The sequence below is a fragment of the Lipotes vexillifer genome, unplaced genomic scaffold (assembly GCF_000442215.2).
Source record: "Lipotes vexillifer unplaced genomic scaffold, Lipotes_vexillifer_v1.1 scaffold691, whole genome shotgun sequence".
NCBI classification, from domain to species: Eukaryota; Metazoa; Chordata; class Mammalia; order Artiodactyla; family Lipotidae; genus Lipotes; species Lipotes vexillifer.
The window spans coordinates 4092146-4113264 of NW_006788040.1; the positions used below are offsets into that span (position 1 = coordinate 4092146).

The following is a 21119-nucleotide window of genomic DNA, read 5'->3' on the forward strand; positions in this document are numbered from 1 at the left end:
CAAAAGGATGAGTTGCCTGCCAATACTGAGAGAAGTCTTTACAAAGGAATCAGGTTGATTCCTAAATCTGACCTAAAGGTCAGATTGTTGCCTAGTTGTGACAAGAATTCTTTGTGTTTAGACTATACTCCTGCCTCTCTAATTTTTTTCTTACACAAAAAAGACCCCTTGATAGAAGCCAATTATGTGTACAAATTAAACTACCAAGTCCAAACCTAGATCTCCTGTGATCTTCTTAGTTGTTTAAAGTACTTGTTCCTTTAGTGGCAAAGGTTTACCTGAGAAGCCATCAGAAACGATGCTAGATTGATAGAGAAAAACTCTTAAAGAGGAGTGTTTATAGGTTCTTGGAAAGTTCTATCTGTGCAGTTCTGTAGTTTCTAAAAGCATGCTAAGGCCTGACTTGGCCTGTTTTGCACAATTAAACATTCTAAAACCTGTGGTTGACTAAATAGTTGACATTGTAACAATTTAAAAAATAATGTATTGTCATGGCATTCTAACTTGCAGAGAAAAGTCTTGTTGGGGAGATCTAAGTGGCTTAACTTGATACTTAGGATATTTGTCATTGTAAAACTACTGGTTTTTCTTTTGCAGATTTTCTTGTGAAATGTTCCAGTAGAAAAAGTTCTTGGGACAAACTTCATTTGGTAAGTTTGTCCCCCTACCTCCTGCCGCTTACTATACTCTCTGCTGTTCTGAGGCAGCAAAAGGTAATTTATAGATGAATTTTGGGGGCCTGTTTTGTCTGTGGACATAATTATTTAGGTGAACCCTTGTATGTTCACTTTAATGTTAAATCTCAATATTTGGTGGTTTGGGTTTTTTTTCCCCATTAGGACTCAAGCCAGATTACTTTTCCCATATATAATTGTGCTATAGTATAATATACTGTGCCTAGAAACTTGTATTTAAGTTGAGATTAAATGAGTTGTGGCCCTAATCTTTTGTTTAAAATAGTTCTTAACATGATGTTCTTTTAAATTGAAACTTGGTTCTTATTTTGAGTTTTCTTAAATTGTTAAATCTGTGTGAAAATCGAGGCCTCATTACTAGCATTAGTGGTACTAATGTGACGTTCAACTAGAAAATAACTTCTAAAAAATTTGTTAGTCCTGCCCCCAGTGTGGATGTTAATCCCTGTCCTGTCCTTTTTTTCATAGAGCTTTATGGATATTATTACCTAAGTCTTTATTACTGCCTCTTTTTTCTGCCATCTATTTAATGGAGGAAATTATTATCTAAGTTTATTGAAAAGAGAAGTTGCTGTTTTGGTTTTAAGTTTCTGGATCCAAATCATTCCCTTGTTCCAGAACCTTTAGCTTGGCATTGCCTCCAGATTAAGGATCAAGCTCCTTAGCATGTCATTTTAGGCTCTTTATAAGTGAGCTTTAAGCACATCTACTGCAACTAGGCACTCATTTTCTCCATACATCTAGAAAGTCTTCTGCTGTAGCCAACCTGACCTACTTACTGTCCCTCAAATACTGGCCAATATCTTGCCTTTTTTTTGGTCTCATTCTTTGCTTGTGCTGTTCCTTTACCCCCTTTGTCTCAAAATCTGTCTGGTTCAGCCATTAAAAGTGCAAGTGTTCCACAAAGCCTTGCTTGAGTGCCCAGTTCAGAATCCATTTCTCTGTCTTTTCCATCCCCATGGTATTATATTTCTACATCTGTTATCACACTCTGCCTTATTAGTTATGTTTGTCACCCCACAGGATTGTGAACATCTTGAAGGCAAGAACTATCTTCATGTTTGAATTTTCAGATCACACGAACGTTCCCTGAGTCCTGGGATACTAGTGTCTTCTCAGTATAATTTCATTTTAATTAGGATTTTTGTTTTTGTTGTGTGTGTTTGGTTAAGAATAAGGGAGAAGAATTAGATTCTTTTGTTCTAGTAGAGATTAGTTATCATCTTGTTGATTCAGGATACTGTTTTTTTTCCTTTCTATATAGGAAGGATTTATATAGTACATATAATGTGTCCTTGTAGTCCAAGTTGCTCAGTATCTCACTTGGCTGAGTTATTGTTGTCAAGTGTGAGTTTTAGTTACTGATTAAGGAATTGAGTAATTTCTTGTTAACAGGTGCCTGAAAGAATGAGATTCCATGTTAAGTAGGAAGATAAATGTCTTACTTTGATAAAGATTTCTCAGAAGTCACATTCTGAGACTGACACTGGAGACCAGTGAAGCCTGCAGATCCCAACTGTCAAATTCTCATACATACATTAAGAAAAGAGAAATCATTTGACTTTGCTTCAAATAAGAATTTTACCCTTCATTTGGCCTAGCAGGGTGCATATTAGACCTTTGGAGAGGAAATGTAATCCTAATGTATTACTTGACTCTTCAGTGTTTAATTTTTATTTTTTTATTTTTAAAAAAAATTTTATTTTTGGCTGTGTTGGGTGGGTCTTCATTGCTGTGCACAGGCTTTCTTTAGTTCTGTTAGGCGGGGGCTACTCTTGGTTGCAGTGTGCAGGCTTCTCATTTCGGTGGCTTCTCTTGTTGCGGAGCACCAGCTCTAGGCACCCGGGCTCAGTAGTTGTGGTGCAGGGGCTTAGTTGCTCCACGGCATGTGGGATCTTCCCGGACCAGGGCTCGAACCCGTGTCCCTTGCATTGGCAGGTGGATTCTTAACCACCGCGCCACCAGGGAAGCCTGATGTTAGATTATTAAATTAATTTTGATACCAGGAAACATATTATTGGAATTAATATAATGTGGGTTCCAAATTAAAAGACTAAAGAGAGATGACAACTAGATCCAATGTGATCCTAGACTGGATCCTTTCATAGAGGGGGGAGGAAATCTCTGTAAAGGATGTAATTGGTTGACCAAATTGGAATATAAAAAGTAGATTAAAGTACTATATCAGTGTCAAGTTTCCTGAATTTGAAAACTAGTTCTGTGGTTATATAAGAGATTAATTTTGTTCTTATAAAGTATATATTGAAGTAGTAAGGGGTAAAGAAGTAGCATGACTTGCCTTAAAGGTCCCAAAGGTCATAGAGTTTAGTGAATGGCAGACTCAGGACTCCTGTCTCTTCTGCCCTCAGAACCATTGCTTTACATCCCTGATTATTTTTTTTGATGGCTTTATCTTCACACTCTGTCTTAGGTCAAGTGAAAAGCTTTTATGCAATATTATTTTGAATTTCCTTTTTAAAAATGTCTTTGTAGAAAAGTTTATTTTTCTAATTACAAGGGTAAAGTAATTCTAAAAGTGTAAAAACAAAGTCCCTATTCCCACTTTCTTCCTTAGAGTGGTAACCATTGTTAACGATCACTATATCATTTTTCTGTACATGTACAAACATGTTTCTGGATTAATACAAATAATGCTTATGCATATTTTTATTTTAACCTTTCAAATTACAGAACATTAGAACTTCTACCAAGTTGATAACTGAGTTAGTGAATTATAGTTTCATAAATGGAATTAGTATGTGTAGTCTTTGGCAATAATGATCTCCCCCACCAAGTGTGTATCTTTTCACCTAGTAAATTTATTTTTAAGAATCAGGGCTGCAGAAATAGTGACTTGTGCAGAGATATGGGCAAGGATGGTTATTGTGGCTATTTTGATTGTAATAGAAAAGTGAAAATAACCTAAATGTCTCAGTAATTGATGAATTATTAGGTTATGGTGTATCGGAATATAATGGAATACTGAACTGCCATGTTGAAAGTATGTAGTGACACAGGAAGGATTTGGTACATTGAGGGAAAATGTGCAGAACAATGAATACAGTATGATCCTCCCCCCTCATTTTTCGGGGGTAGATTATGTACGTCGTATATGAATAAAGAAGTGTCCTGGACAGAATTATAAAATATTAACAGTAGTTGTTATTACGTGTAGTTGAAGGGAAGGGCAGCAAAGAACGAGAATGGAAGTTCTACTTATTTACTTAAAAAATAACAGATTTGAGATATAATTCATGTATTATACTATACATTTGACCCATTAACGTATACAGTTCAGTGGCTCAGTATATTCATTGTGCTGTGCAACCATCACTACAGTCAATTTTAGAACATTTTATTACTTCAGAAAGAAGCTCTCCATACCCTTTAGCTATCACCCCCCCTTACCTTCCACCTCTCCCAGATCTAAGCAGCTATGAATCCTATCTCTGTTAATTTCCCTGTTCCATTTCTGTCAAGTACGATATGTGGACTTTTGTGACCAGCTTCTTTTACTTGGTATAATGTATTCAATGTTCATCTATATTGAAGCATGTATCAGTACTTCGTTCCTTTTAATTGGCTGATTAATACTCCATTTTGGGATATACAACATTTTGTTTATCCATTCATCTGTCAGTGGACATTTGGGTTGTTTCTGTCTTTTGACTATCTTGAATAATGCTGCTATAAACATGTGTATATGAGTTTTTCTGTAGATATGTTTTTGTCTCTTAGACAAAATTCTGTTCTCTTTAGGAGTAGAATTGCTGGGTCAGGTGGTAGCTCTATGTTTAATCGTTTGAGGAACTGCTAGGCTATTTTCCAAGGAGGCTGAACCATTTTACACTCCCACAAGCAGTATCTGGGGACAGTTGCTTACTTTTTACACCTGTATTTTAAATTTTCTTAGAAGCAGCATGCATTACTATTACAACTAAAAAATTAAGAAGTGTTAAACTACTTCTCTTAGGCTAACAGTAATGACTCAATTTCTTCCTTTTGGTGCAAGTATAATTACCATTCTGGAACGCAAGTTTTGCAAGTCAGTTATTGACTATTTTTTAATGATTGGCTATATCTGCTCTTTGTAGTATTAATATTATAAGGACCTCCAGTGGCTTCGTGATTCATATTGGTTGCAGAGTTACCCATGATCTTGGCTTTTTCTTATGAACTTGGAATTCCTATAGAAAGTTTACCTTTCCTCAGATGTTTAAAGTAGCACCTCTTATTTTGAACTATGTTATCTGTTTTCTTATCTCCCCTCTTGCACCATAAATTCTTTAATCTTCCTTAGCCCCCACATCTAGGCCTTTACCTATTACTGTCAGTTATCCTCTAAAATAACTTATATCCTTATGCTTTTATTCCATCTGCACTGCCACCATTCTAAATCAAGCCACCATTTTCCTCCCTGTAATTGTCTCCTGATTCTCTTTATTCTTTTTGTTCTCTAATCCATTCACCACACAGTAATCAGAATTATTTTAAAATCAAATCATATCACTCGGCTGTTTAAAATCTGTCAATGAATTTTTGACACTTGGAATATAATCTGTTGCCCTTGGAATATAATTTATACTCCTTACTATCTACATTATCCTCTTGTACATTTCTCCATCTTCAAGTTGGGCCACTCTTCTTTCTGACTCAGTACATTTTAGTTATACTGGCTTCCTCTTTTTAATCCTTCAGAAATGCCAAAGTCTTTTCCTTGTCAGGAACACATGTTGTTTTCTGTACCAGAAACTGGCCTTGCTGCACAGAGAGGCCTTTTCTGACCACCTTACCTAAAGTAGAACTCCCATACCCCCACCCTCTCAGTCTCTGTCTCAGCATCCTGTTTGTTTCCTTTATCACGCTGAGCACAATTTGTAATTATAATTATTTGTTTCTATCTTCCACACTGGGATATGAGCTCCTTAGTGCAGGAACCAGCACAGTGTCATAGTGTTTGACACGTAGTTAGTTCTCAGGTAATTGTTGATTGACCAAAGTGCAGCACACCATTTTACAGTCTTTATTTGGTGTAGAAATGGAAGACATCAGGGACTTCCCTGGTGGTCCAGTGGCTAATAAGATTCTGCACTCCCAGTACAGGGGGCCCAGGTTCAATCCCTTGTCGGGGAGCTAAGATCCCACATGCCTCGTGGCCAAAAAACCAAAACATAAAACAGAAGCAATATTGTAATAAATTCAATAAAGACTTTAAGAATGGTCCACATCAAAAAAATAAAAAGAAAAACTTTGTGAATATTTCAAATGTATAAAAGTAGAGAAAATAGGTTAATCTCCATTTACTTATCTCATTGGGCCTCAAAAGCTATCAACTCATGGGCCCATCCCGTTTCATAGATATATACTCCTACTCATTCTGTCTGTTCCATGATGTATTACTTCATGTGTACATATTTCAATTGTATATCTAAAAGAAACTTCTAAAAAGCCATAACCACAGAAACCTAACCACTGTGACATTGTCAGTTATACGGAAAATTAATAAATAACATCAAATATTATATGGGCAGATTTCCCTAAATGTCTCAAATTATTTTTATACTTTGAATTAGGATCCAAGCAAAGTCCATATATTGCATTTGGTTGACATGTCACTTACATCTCTTTTTTAATCTGAGTTTTCCTTTGATCTCTTCTGTCTTGCAGTTTAAAGAATTTGGGTTATTTTTATATTTTTATAGGTTTCTCTAGACTAGATCATTATGTTCATCCTATATTTCATTAGCAGTTATAAAATGGTGATACTTATTTGTGTCTTTCCTTGTTTGTGTATTAGGTGAAATACTACCCCCATCAACTACTTGGTTGTACAGAGGTTCAGTTTATATAGGAAAAGCGAGATAAATACTAATTCTTTGCCTTTATTTACCAGTTTCAAAAATAAGTTGCTTACTTAGCATCCTCCAGTGGTGACCAATGAGAGGGAGAGAGAAATATTATGAACTTATAATTAAACATTGAAATTCAATACATAGCGCTTATTATTTTTGCTCAAATTATTCCATTTTCACCAGTGATTCTGTTTAGATTGGCTCTGGAGTCCTTTTGATATACCCTTAGTAGTCTTTGATAGTTTCCTTGCTTTCCAATTTAATGTTCCAGGATCAACTTACACATTTTCTGTTCTAGACCTGTAATTGGCTATTTCTCAGGAGCTTTGTTGGCTCCTTTTGAAATGAGAATTAATATTTAGATACCATGGTCTAGATGCTTAGAATGCTCATTGCTGCTGGGTCAGTTCCATAACTTTTTTGCAGTAAGATTATTTTTAGTATTTCATGAAGAGTTTGATTATATTCATACTCCTCACCTACACATCACATAAAACTTACCCTTTAAAAGCATACAGTTCAGGAGTTTTAGTATGTTGTGCTAAACCACCACTAATCTGTTTTCTGTCTCTACCTAGATTTAAAATTCTGGGCAATTCATATAAATGAAATTGTACAATATGGTATTTTGTGCCTGGCTTCTTTCAGTTAGTATTATGTTTTCAGAGTTCATCCGTATTGTATCATGTGTCAGTATTTTAGTCTTTTTTTTATTGCTGGATAATATTCCATTGTGTGGATATACCACATTTTATTCTTTCATCATTTGATGAACATTTGGGTTGTTTCTGCTTCTTGGCTATTATGAAAAATGCTGCTGTGAACATTAACGCACAAGTTTTTGTGTGGATATGTTTTCAGTTCTCTTGGGTATATACCCAGGAATGGAGTTAATGACTCATGGTGAATTTTAAAGGAACTGCTAAACCATTTTCTACAGCAGTGCGTGAAGGTTTCAAGTTCTCCATGTTCCACTACCTTTTTTATGTTAATATCTTCATCACTGGAGTTGTACTTTGTTATCTGTTTTGAAAAACTTCAAATCCACTTCTATTTGAGTTATTTAAAATATGGCAGTTTGAATATGTATATGATACTGTCATTAGACATTTAATTCTAAAACACAAATACCTTTTGCACAACATTAGGACAGTTTAAAAATAAAATTCATCCAGTAGGTGTTTCTTTTTAAAGTGATCTTTAAGAGATTTTTTTCTAATAAGTTCATACCCTCAGGAATAATTTCTTTGCCTTTCCTCCTTTCCTTTTTAATTAATTCCAACAGGTGGCCTTTTTACATACCCTTGCCACCTCATCTAAAACAGCAGTTCTTTGTTACTCCTTATCCCTAAACCCTGCTTTATTTTCTTTGTAACACTTACAAGCTACCTAATATAAACATATCTATTTATTTGCTTCTAGTGGGGAAGGCAGGCAGTAAAATTTTTATTTCATTTTTAAAATTTATTTTTGGCTGCGTTGGGTCTTTGTTGCTGTTTGTGGGCTTTCTCTAGTTGAGATGAGCGGCGCTACTCTTTTTGCGGTGCACAGGCTTCTCATCATGGTGGCTTCTCTTGTTGCGGAGCACAGGCTCTAGGCGTGCAGGCTTCAGTAGTTGCAGCACGTGGGCTCAGTAGTTGTGGTGCATGGGCTTAGTTGCTCCGCGTCATGTGGGATCTTCCCGGACTAGGGATCGAACCCGTGTCCCCTGAATTGGCAGGCAGATTCATTCATTCATTCATTCATTCATTCATTTTATTTATTTATTTATTTATTTATTTATTTATTTAGGCTGCATTGGGTCTTCATTGGTGCACGCGGGCCCCCTCCAGCTGCGGCGCGCAGGGGCCACCCTGCGCCGCAGTGTGCGGGCTTCTCACTGCGGTGGTCTCTCTTGCCACGAAGTGCGGGCTCTAGGCGCATGGGTCTCAGCAGCTGTGGTGCAAGGGCCCAGCTGCCCCAAGGCACGTGGGAGCTTCCCAGACCAGGGATCGAACCCATGTCCCCTGCAATGGCAGGTGGACTCTCAACCACTGCACCACCAGCGAAGTCCCAGGCATTAAAATTAAGCTCCATGACTTTTTGGTTACAGTTGTCTCCCCTAGATCTAGAGCAGTGCTTGGGTTATACTAGGTGTTGAATAATTATTGAAATGAATGAATAAATGAGTATTTTATGCTAATCTGTGTTCTTGAGCTAGGTTATATCACAAAGACTTGTTTTAGGTTTGAATAATGGTAAGAATGATGACTCTGACTTGATTTGTTACTAAACCACTTGGTTCTTCCTCATCCTTCTAGCCTCTGAACAATGGAGTACCCCAAACCACCACTTGGTCCTCTTAGTTTCTCCATCTGTACTTGCCCCGGAATTTACTAGATTTAATGCCATCCACACACTTATGGCTCCCACATTTATGTTACTATCTCTAGCTTCCATCTTCTTCATCTCCAGGCTAGTTTGTTCAGCTTTTACTTGGTGTCTTCAACGGGATATCTGAGGCATCTCAAATATAACGTGTCTAAAACGGAACCTTTGATTCCCTGTTCCCCCTCCTGTACCTCTGCACAGAGTGGGTAATCCATTTTTCTTAATGTTTTCCCTCATCAGTAAATGGGAAATCCTTGCTTCTAGATGCTGAAGTCAGAAAGTGTGACTTCTTTTATTTAATGAATTAGCTCAAATCCTGTGGGTGGTAAATTCAGAACATATCCAGAATCCAGCAGTGTCTCAAGCATTTCCATCACTACTTCTTATGGTGATTATTTCCTTCTGACAGGTCTTCCTGTTTCCTCCTATGCTCCCTCAGCTCCCCCAGCAGTCTAGTCTGTTCCCACCCTATAGCCAGAGCCATCCTTTAAGTCACCTCATGTCACTCCTTTGTTCATAACTGCACAAGGCTCCACATGTTCTGGGCCCTGCTACTTCTTTGATGTCCTCTGTTCCCTCACTTTCACTGCTCACAAAGAGTTTACTTTGAATATTGAATCCCAGACTGCCTAAAATATCCTATATTCATGGAAGTTTAGTGAACTAGAAATGCTGGCTTTGCATGAAATGTATCTATTTTTTTAAAAAAAGCTACTTATTAGAGATGATAGTGTTCTTACTAGCCTGTCTTTGAGTTTCTTGTTAGGTATTCCTCCCGCACTCTTATAGTTGTTTCTGAAAACCAGGTAAAGTTATTAGTGCAGTTTATGTGAGTTTTCAGTGAGCACAGGATATTGGGGCAAAAGGCAGTTTTTTCATATTTTTTTACTAAGCCAGTTTGGTTCCCACAGATGGGGAGATCCACTTTGAATTTACAGATAACCACAAAAACATACTGTAATATTACAAGAATGTTGTTTTTGCATTTGCAGGTCAGTTTTAGTTATTGCTTTATTATTTTCATTTAAGGTTTATAATATTTTTTGTATTGCTATCAACATTAAGAACATGAACCTTTGCTACTTTTTTGCTCAGATAGTTTACGACCAGGAGGATTTTCACAAGGGAGTTAAGGAGTTTGGATTTGACTAGTGGGGATTGGCTGGGTGATATTCAGCTTTTCCTTGGCTGACTGGTCAGGTCTGGTCCTTGTATATGCAGTTTCTTTAATTAGGGTATGGCCAAACGGGGCGGGGGTGTGTGTGGGAATTGCCAATTTTGTCCTTTTTTTTTTTTCTTTTTCAAGATTCAGGCATAAAGGAAAGAAAAGCCTTGCCAAGATACGGAAGGAAGAAAGGACGGGGATCTCTCCTCCTAATCTGGGCCTCCTGTCATGGTAAGTATAGAGAAAGAAGTAACAAAAAAATTGAACTTGAACTCTGTCCTGACAATTAAGTGAATACTAATAAGTTCAGTTACCCATTTTTGTTATTGTGAGAAATCATTTCACTTTTTCTTTCCCAGAAATCTCTTGTCTATTTTCTTTTATTGTTTACTTAGTAGTAATAATTTTAGAATATTCTAGTGTCTTAGAGCAGTTTTGCTTCTATTAACTTTAATCCTGTGAGTTAGATATTGTCTCTTTTCAGTCAGATAGTAAATGGAGTCAAGACTAAAACCCATGTTTCTTGGACTCCAGGGTTCTTATTCCTTTTCTAGGAAGGAAGGTATCGTGAAAAGCTTTTCTCTCTCTCTCTCTGTGTGTGTGTGTGTGTGTGTGTGTGTGTGTGTGTGTGTCTGTGCGCATGTGTGTATTGTGTGTAGGAGACTTATATGGTCATACACATATTCTTTATGAATTTACCTTTCTGGGTAGAAGTAATTCCCTGTCTTCCCTGTCCTGTCTATTTAAGGCATTATTTTTATCCCAGAGAAGATGAAGTAGCTCTGCACACTCCCTGCCTACCTATACGTCTTTGACTAAAATGAGTGTATTTCAGTGACTTGTGGGCCATTTAGGACCCAGTTCAGGCAGAGATGATGGAGCAATGAGCCAGCCACATTTCTATCAATCCTGAGAACATGTAAACCGTGCTCCAAGGTTTAAAAAAGAAATGGTCCTCTGTAATATTGTCCCGCTTCTATCTTGGTGATGTTTTCTAGAACCAAACTCTGTCTCATGCTGGTGCACAAAGAAGGAATTGAAAAGGCCATGTTAATTTCAAGCTTCATTAGGAACATGGGTGGAAAATGCTTTTCAAAATTAAAAACAAACTAAAAACAGAAAAACTAGTTGTATAGAAGTGTCATATTAAAACAATGACAAAGGTAACTGCTCTCATCTTAAATCTTTGCCAGTTTTTTCTTAGTTTGTGGGCATAACAACTTTCTAATGTATCCTATACCCAAACACTAATGAGCTTTTCTTTAGACTATATTTTATTTTATTGGTTTTCACAAGTTTTTAATGAATTGAAAAAGTGTTTGCCTAATATTTTATGGTATGTATGCCAATGCTAATGAGTAGCAAATGGTGGGCTTATGAAAGCAGCTCTGTTCTGTACTGAGGGGTTGTCCTTCGTTGTGTACCACATAGCTACAATGGTGTGGTCCTCATTCTGGTGCTGCTGGGGTCTCTTGTGCCCTGCAGACAGTCTTCCTGGTGCGCTCTGGAGATACTTCTGTGTGCAGTATTTGGGGAGCAGTATGACCATGGGTCTTTTTAAAAAAATCTGTCATAAAGTAGCATTATAACAAGTTTTTACAAGTACTTATTTACAACTCTTCCACCAAAACCCATGGTTGTGTTCCTTTCTAACTAGTTTATGTCCATATGTAGTTGGAATTAAAACATAATTATTTTGCTTATTTCACTAAATAAACATTTTTCACTTGTTGACTCATTGGATTCCTAATGATTTTTTACTAGCTACATATCATTTTGCAAGTTGTTGAATCATTGATTTAAATAAAATTAATTAATATTTTCTTTTGTTTTAGAATTTTGGTTCTGTGTCCTTAATCCTTATTTTTTGTATAGAGAATTCAGAAGTACTGGTTTTTCTTTCTTTTTTTTAGTGTATACTTCTATACTAATTTGAGTAACATCCTCATACTTTTAAAAGTTCTTTTTTTTTTTTTTAACATCTTTATTGGGGTATAATTGCTTTACAGTGGTGTGTTAGTTTCTGCTTTATAACAGAGTGAGTCAGTTATACATATATATATGTTCCCATATCTCTTCCCTCTTTGTCTCCCTCCCTCCCACCCTCCCTATCCCACCCCTCCAGACAGCCACAAAGAACCGAGCCGGTTTCCCTGTGCCATGCGGCTGCTTCCCACTGGCTATCTACCTTACGTTTGTTAGTATATATATGTCCATGTCTCTCTCTCGCCCTAACACACCTCACCCTTCCCCCTCCCCATATCCTCAAGTCTGTTCTCCAGTAGGTCTCTGTCTTTATTCCTGTTTTACCCCTAGGTTCTTCATAACATTTTTTTTTCTTAAATTCCATATATATGTGTTAGCATACGGTATTTGTCCTTCTCTTTCTGACTTACTTCACTCCGTATGACAGACTCTAGATCTATCCACCTCATTACAAATAGCTCAATTTCGTTTCTTTTTATGGCTGAGTAATATTCCATTGTATATATGTGCCACATCTTCTTTATCCATTCATCCGACGACGGGCACTTAGGTTGTTTCCATCTCCGGGCTATTGTAAATAGAGCTGCAATGAACATTTTGGTACATGACTCTTTCTGAATTCTGGTTTCCTCAGGGTATATACCTAGTAGTGGGATTGCTGGGTCATATGGTAGTTCTATTTGTAGTTTTTTAAGGAACCTCCATACTGTTCTCCATAGTGGCTGAACCAATTCACATTCCCACCAGCAGTGCAAGAGTGTTCCCTTTTCTCCACACCCTCTCCAGCATTTATTGTTTCTAGATTTTTTGATGATGGCCATTCTGACTGGTGTGAGATGATATCTCATTGTAGTTTTGATTTGCATTTCTCTAATGATTAATGATGTTGAGCATTCTTTCATGTGTTTGTTGGCAGTCTGTATATCTTCTTTGGAGAAATGTCTATTTAGGTCTTCTGCCCATTTTTGGATTGGGTTGTTTATTTTTTTGTTATTGAGCTGCATGAGCTGCCTGTAAATTTTAGAGATTAATCCTTTGTCAGTTGATTCATTTGCAAATATTTTCTCCCATTCTGAGGGCTGTCTTTTGGTCTTGTTTATGGTTTCCTTTGCTGTGCAAAAGCTTTGAAGTTTCATTAGGTCCCATTTGTTTATTTTTGTTTTTATCTCCATTACTCTAGGAGATGGGTCAAGAAGGATCTTGCTGTGATTTATGTCATAGAGTGTTCTGCCTATGTTTTCCTCTAAGAGTTTGATAGTTTCTGGCCTTACATTTAGGTCTTTAATCCATTTTGAGCTTATTTTTGTGTATGGTGTTAGGGAGTGATCTAATCTCATACTTTTACATGTACCTATCCAATTTTCCCAGCACCACTTATTGAAGAGGCTGTCCTTTCTCCACTGTATATTCCTGCCACCTTTATCAAAGATAAGGTGACCATATGTGCATGGGTTTATCTCTGGGCTTTCTATCCTATTCCATTGATCTATCTTTCTGTTTTTGTGCCAGTACCATACTGTCTTGATTACTGTAGCTTTGTAGTATAGTCTGAAGTCAGGCAGCCTGATTCCTCCAGCTCCATTTTTTGTTCTCAAGATTGCTTTGGCTATTCGGGGTCTTTTGTGTTTCCATACAAATTGTGAAATTTTTTGTTCTAGTTCTGTGAAAAATGCCAGTGGTAGTTTGATAGGGATTGCATTGAATCTATAGATTGCTTTGGGAAGTAGAGTCATTTTCACAATGTTGATTCTTCCAATCCAAGAACATGGTATATCTCTCCATCTGTTTGTATCATCTTTAATTTCTTTCATCAGTGTCTTATAATTTTCTGCATACAGGTCTTTTGTCTCCTTAGGTAGGTTTATTCCTAGATATTTTATTCTTTTTGTTGCAATGGTAAATGGGAGTGTTTTCTTGATTTCACTTTCAGATTTTTCATCATTAGTATATAGGAATGCCAGAGATTTCTGTGCATTAATTTTGTATCCTGCTACTTTACCAAATTCATTGATTAGCTCTAGTAGTTTTCTGGTAGCATCTTTAGGATTCTCTATGTAGAGTATCATGTCATCTGCAAACAGTGACAGCTTTACTTCTTCTTTTCCGATTTGGATTCCTTTTATTTCCTTTTCTTCTCTGATTGCTGTGGCTAAAACTTCCAAAACTATGTTGAATAAGAGTGGTGAGAGTGGGCAACCTTGTCTTGTTCCTGACCTTAGTGGAAATGCTTTCAGTTTTTCGCCATTGAGGATGATGTTGGCTGTGGGCTTGTCATATACGGCCTTTATTATATTGAGGAAAGTTCCCTCTACACCTACTTTCTGCAGGGTTTTTATCATAAATGGGTGTTGAATTTTGTCAAAAGCTTTCTCTGCATCTATTGAGATGATCATATGGTTTTTCTCCTTCAATTTGTTAATATGGTTAATCACATTGATAGATTTGCGTATATTGAAGAATCCTTGCATTCCTGGAATAAACCCCACTTGATCATGGTGTATGATCCTTTTAATGTGCTGTTGGATTCTGTTTGCTAGTATTTTGTTGAGGATTTTTGCATCTATGTTCATCAGTGATATTGGCCTGTAGTTTTCTTTCTTTGTGACATCCTTGTCTGGTTTTGGTATCAAGGTGATGGTGGCCTCGTAGAATGAGTTTGGGAGTGTTCCTCCCTCTGCTATATTTTGGAAGAGTTTGAGAAGAATAGGTGTTAGCTCTTCTCTAAATGTTTGATAGAATTCGCCTGTGAAGCCATCTGGTCCTGGGCTTTTGTTTGTTGGAAGATTTTTAATCACAGTTTCAATTTCAGTGTTTGTGATTGGTCTGTTCATATTTTCTATTTCTTCCTGATTCAGTCTTGGCAGTTTGTGCATTTCTAAGAATTTGTCCATTTCTTCCAGATTGTCCATTTTATTGGCATAGAGTTGCTTGTAGTAATCCCTCATGATTTTTTGTATTTCTGCAGTGTCAGTTGTTACTTCTCCTTTTTCATTTCTGATTCTATTGATTTGAGTCTTCTCCCTTATTTTCTTGATGAGTCTGGCTAATGGTTTATCAATTTTGTTAATCTTCTCAAAGAACCAGCTTTTAGTTTTATTGATCTTTGCTATTGTTTCCTTCATTTCTTTTTCATTTATTTCTGATCTGATTTTTATGATTTCTTTCCTTCTGCTAACTCTGGGGTTTTTTTGTTCTTCTTTCTCTAATTGCTTGAGGTGCAAGGTTAGGTTGTTTATTCGAGATGTTTCCTGCTTCTTAAGGTGGGCTTGTATTGCTATAAACTTCCCTCTTAGAACTGCTTTTGCTGCATCCCATAGGTTTTGGGTCGTTGTATCTCCATTGTCATTTGTTTCTAGGTATTTTTTAATTTCCTCTTTGATTTCTTCAGTGATCACTTCGTTACTAAGTAGTGTATTGTTTAGCCTCCATGTGTTTGTATTTTTTACTGCTCTTTTCCTATAATTGATATCTAATCTCATGGCGTTGTGGTCGGAAAAGATACTTGATATAATTTCAATTTTCTTAAATTTACCAAGGCTTGATTTGTGACCCAAGATATGATCTATCCTGGAGAATGTTCCATGAGCACTTGAGAAAAATGTGTATTCTGTTGTTTTTGGATGGAGTGTCCTATAAATATCAATTAAGTCCATCCTGTTTAATGTATCATTTAAAGCTTGTGTTTCCTTATTTATTTTCATTTTGGATGATCTGTCCATTGGTGAAAGTGGGGTGTTGAAGTCCCCTACTATGAATGTGTTACTGTCGATTTCCCCTTTTATGGCTGCTAGTTTTTGCCTTATGTATTGAGGTGCTCCTATGTTGGGTGCATAAATATTTACAATTGTTATATCTTCTTCTTGGATCGATCCCTTAATCATTATGTAGTGTCCTTCTTTGTCTCTTCTGATAGTCCTTATTTTAAAGTCTATTTTGTCTGATATGAGAATTGCTACTCCAGCTTTCTTTTGGTTTCCATTTGCATGGAATATCTTTTTCCATCCCCTTACTTTCAGTCTGTATGTGTCTCTAGGTCTGAAGTGGGTCTCTTGTAGACAGCATATATATGGGTCTTGTTTTTGTATCCATTCAGCCAATCTGTGTCTTTTGGTGGGAGCATTTAGTCCATTTACATTTAAGGTAATTATCGATATGTATGTTCCTATTCCCATTTTCTAAATTGTTTTGGGTTCGTTATTATAGGACTTTTCCTTCTCTTGTGTTTTTGTCTAGAGAAGTTCCTTTAGCATTTGTTGTAAAGCTGGTTTGGTGGTGCTGAACTCTCTCAGCTTTTGCTTGTCTGTAAAGGTTTTAATTTCTCCATCAAATCTGAATGAGATCCTTGCTGGGTAGAGTAATCTTGGTTGCAGGTTTTTCTCCTTCATCACTTTCAGTATGTCCTGCCACTCCCTTCTGGCTTGTAGAGTTTCTGCTGAGAGATCAGCTGTTAACCTTATGGGGATTCCCTTGTGTGTTATTTGTTGTTTTTCCCTTGCTGCTTTTAATATGCTTTCTTTGTATTTAGTTTTTGACAGTTTGATTAATATGTGTCTTGGCGTATTTCTCCTTGAATTTATCCTGTATGGGACTCTCTGTGCTTCCTGGACTTGATTAACGATTTCCTTTCCCATATTAGGGAAGTTTTCAACTATAATCTCTTCAAATATTTTCTCAGTCCCTTTCTTTTTCTCTTCTTCTTCTGGAACCCCTATAATTCGAATGTTGGTGCGTTTAATGTTGTCCCAGAGGTCTCTGAGACTGTCCTCAGTTCTTTTCATTCTTTTTTCTTTATTCTGCTCTGCAGTAGTTATTTCCACTATTTTATCTTCCAGGTCACTTATCCGTTCTTCTGCCTCATTTATTCTGCTATTGATCCCATCTAGAGTATTTTTCATTTCATTTATTGTGTTGTTCATCATTGTCTGTTTCATCTTTATTTCTTCTAGGTCCTTGTTAACTGCTTCTTGCATTTTGTCCATTCTATTTCCAAGATTTTGGATCATCTTTACTATCATTATTCTGAACTCTTTTTCAGGTAGACTGCCTATTTCCTCTTCATTTGTTAGGTCTGGTGGGTTTTTATCCTGCTCCTTCATCTGCTGTGTGTTTTTCTGTCTTCTCATTTTGCTTATCTTACTGTGATTGGGTTCACCTTTTTGCAGGCTGCAAGTTCGTAGCTCCCGTTGTTTTTGATGTCTGTCTCCAGTGGCTAAGGTTGGTTCAGTGCGTTGTGTAGGCTTCCTGGTGGAGGGGACTAGTGGCTGTGTTGTGGTGTATGAGGCTAGATCTTGTCTCTCTAGTGGGCAGGTCCACGTCTGGTGGTGTGTTTTGGGGTGTCTGTGGACTTATTATGATTTTAGGCAGCCTCTCTGCTAGTGGGTGGGGTTGTGTTCCTGTTTTGCTATATGGTTGGCATAGGTTGTCCAGCACTGTAGCTTGCTGGTCGTTGAGCGAAGCTGGGTGCTGGTGTTGAGATGGAGATCTCTGGGAGATTTTCGCCGTTTGATATTATGTGGGGCTGGGAGGTCTCTTCTTGACGAGTGTTCTGAAGTTGGCTCTCCCACCTCAGAGGCAGAGTCCTGACTCCTGGCTGGAGCAGCAAGAGCCTTTCATCCACTCGGCTCAGAATAAAAGGGAGAGAAAGTAGAGAGAATTAGTATAAGTAGGAGGAAATAGGAAAGAAAGAAAGAAAGAAAGAAAGAGAGGAGGGAAGGAAGGAAGGAGGGAAGGAAGAAAGAAAGAAAGAAGAAAAGAAAGGAAGAAGGCAAGAAGGAAAGAAAGGAGGGAGGGAGGGAGGAGGGAAGGAAGGAAGGAATGAGGGAAGGAAGGAAAAAATACAGAAAGAAAGAAGATACAGTAAAATAAAATAAAGTATAATAAAGTTATTGAATTAAAAAAATAATTATTTAGAGGAAAAAAAAAAGGGAAGGATAGAACCTTAGGACAAATGGTGGAAGCAAAGTTATAGAGACAAAATCTTACATAGAAGCATACACATATACCCTCACAAAAAGAGGTAAAGTGGAAAAAATCATAAAACTTGCTCTCCAAGTCCACCTCCTCAATTTGGGACGATTCGTTGTCTCAAAAAGGGAAGGAAGGAAGGAAAGATAGAAAGAAGGTAAAGTATAACAGAGTTCTTTAAATTAAAATTAATTATTAAGAAAAAAATTAAAAAAAAAAATGGTCGGATAGAACGCTGGGACAAATGGTGGAAGCAAACCTATACAGACAAGATCTCACACAGAAGCATACACATACACATTCACAAAAAGAGGAAAAGGGGAAAAAATCATAGATCTTGCTCTAGAAGTCCGCCTCCTCAATTTGGGATGATTCGCTGTCTATTCATGTATTCCACAGAGGCAGGGTACATCAAATTGATTGTGTAGCTTTAATCCGCTGTTTCTGAGGCTGCTGGGAGAGATTTCCCTTTTTCTTCTTTGTTCTCACAGCTCACAGGGGCTCAGCTTTCGACTTGGCCCTGCCTCTGCGTGTAGGTCGCTGGAGGGCGTCTGCTTTTTGCTCAGACAGGACGGCGTTAAAGGAGCCGCTGACTCGGGGGCTCTGGCGCTCTCAGGCCGGGGGCAGGGAGGGGCACGGAGTGCGGAGCGGTCCTGCGGCGGCAGAAGTCGGCGTGACGTTGCCCCAGCCTGAGGCCCGCCGTGTGTTCTCCCTGAGAAATTGTCCCTGGATCCCGGGAACCTGGCAGTGGCGGGCTGCACAGGCTCCCCTCGCGCCCGTCTCTGGAGCTCCTTTAGGCAGCGCTCTTAAAACCCCTCTCCTCGCGCACCAGGAAACACAGAGGCAAGAAAAGGTCTCTTGCCTCTTGGGTAGGTCCAGACTTTTCCCCGGACTCCCTCCCGGCTAGCCGTGGCGCACTAACCCCTTCGGGCTATGTTCAAGCCGCCAACCCCAGTCCTCTCCCTGAGCTCCGACCGAAACCGAAACCGAGCCTCAGCTCGCAGCCCCGCCCGCCCCCGGCGGGTGAGCACACGAGCCTCTCGGGCTGGTGAGCGCCGGTCGGCGCCGATCCTCTGTGCGGGAATCTCTCCGCTTTGCCCTCCGCGCCCCTGTTGCTGTGCTGTCCTCCGCGGCTCCGAAGCTCCCCGCTCCGCCTCCCGCAATCTCTGCCCGCGAAGGGGCTCCTAGTGTGTGGAGACCTTTCCTCCTTCACGGCTCCCTCCCACGGGTGCAGGTACCGTCCTTATCCTTTTGTCTCTGTTTATTCTTTTTTCTCTTGCCCTACCCAGGTACGTGGGGAGTTTCTTGCCTTTTGGGAGGTCTGAGGTCTCCTGCCAGCGTTCAGTAGGTGTTCTGTAGGAGTTGCTCCACGTGTAGATGTATTTCTGGTGTATCTGTGGGGAGGAAGGTGATCTCTGCGTCTTACTCCTCCGCCGTCTTGGAAAGAGTCCCTTTTAAAAGTTCTTAAATGAGATTGAGGTTTTTGGGGGAGATTAAGCATTAGGAAGATGTTTTCATGTTTCATTATGGAAAATCTCAAGCCTGTGCAAATTGAGAATAGTATGATGAACCCTCATATATGCATCAACCAGCTGCAATAATCATCAGTTCATGGCCACACTTGTTTCTTCTGACTCCCTCACCCACACCTCTTTGTATTATTTTGAAACAGATCACAAACATTCTATCAAGGGAAATTTATTTTTATCGCCTTTAATACCAGTCTTAAGAATGATAAATTGACAGACTGACAGTCACTTTAACTTTTACATTTGTCAAATGTTCCTACAGATATTTCACTCTGAAGTATAGTTTTTTTTTAATCCTGGAAGGGTGTATATAAATTCAGTTTATAGGCATTTCCACTGGTCAGCCTCTACTTGCCATGTTCTTTAAATATTTATCTCTAATGTTGACTTCTGAGGTATAGACTTAAGTCTCTTACCTGCATAGTTTAGTGAGTAGCAGAAATTAGCCTGGAACTGTGGTGACTGATCCCTTTTCAAGATTTTATAGGTGACCCCATATGGCGCTGGTGGAGATTAAGTACCACCAGATTCCACAATGCCTGGTGTTCCTCAGCAATAGCAGGAAATTGACCATGTGGAATACATTCTCCTACTAATAAACTACTGCCTATAGCTAGCCTAGGAGAAATTTGTTTTCAAGCCTCTTATCAGGCTAACACTTGACAGACTTTTTCTTTTTTTTTTTTTTAGTACATTTATTTATTTATTTATGGCTTTGTTGGGTCTTCGTTGCTCCACACGGGCTTTCTCTAGTTGCGGTGAGCGGGGTCTACTCTTCATTGCAGTGTGCGGGCTTCTCATTGTGGTGGCTTCTCTTGTTGCAGAGCATGGGCTCTAGGCACGCGGGCTTCAGTAGTTGTGGCATGCGGGCTCAGTAGTTGTGGCTTGTGGGCTCTAGAGCACAGGCTCAGTAGTTATGGCTCATGGGCTTCGTTGCTCTGTGGCATGTGGGATCTTCCCGGACCAGGGTTTGAACCCGTGTCCCCTGCATTGGCAGGTGGATTCTTAACCACTGTGCCACCAGGGAAGTCCCCAGACTTTTTCTTCCTTGCCTTTTGTCTCCTTCCAGCTCTTCCTCCATCAGCCATCTCAAGTTTGTCCTCCCTTTTACATATGAAGCTCAGAAACTGTAATAAATTAGGTAGTTGATTCAGCTTATGTTTAGCCAAGTAATGTTTTTACCTTTCTTCTTGGAAAGTCTATGAATAGTTTATCCTAATCCTTGGGGATTAAATGCATTTTTATGTATTGTGTTGGCCATAAAGTTCATTCGGATTTCTCTAAGATCTTGTGGGAAAATCCGAACGAACTTTTTGGCCATCCAATGTAAGGGGGAAAATCAGTCCAGAAGCCGTACAGGTAACATGAACTGAGACAGTTTTATTTAAAAAAGCATTTATTTCATTTGACTGTGAAATATTATTTCTTTATGCTCATCTTGTTTGCCAAATTCTCAATTCTCTTATGCTGAAAATCATTTGTTCCATTTTCAGTTTTCGGTAACTGCTTTGGTTATATGCACTGGCCTGGATTAGCCCCCAAGTAAATGTGCCAGCAG

General features: G+C 38.5%; 1 protein-coding gene across 1 annotated transcript in view; it reads left to right on the forward strand.

The window, feature by feature from the left end:
- MTMR3 (myotubularin related protein 3) overlaps nt 1-21119 on the forward strand; it is a 144781-nt gene that overhangs the window by 74750 nt on the left and 48912 nt on the right. The window contains 3 exon segments of the mRNA XM_007461183.1: nt 598-650; nt 8153-8158; nt 10230-10313. Coding sequence (XP_007461245.1) covers nt 10311-10313 — 3 coding nt within the window. The 5' untranslated portion in view covers nt 598-650; nt 8153-8158; nt 10230-10310.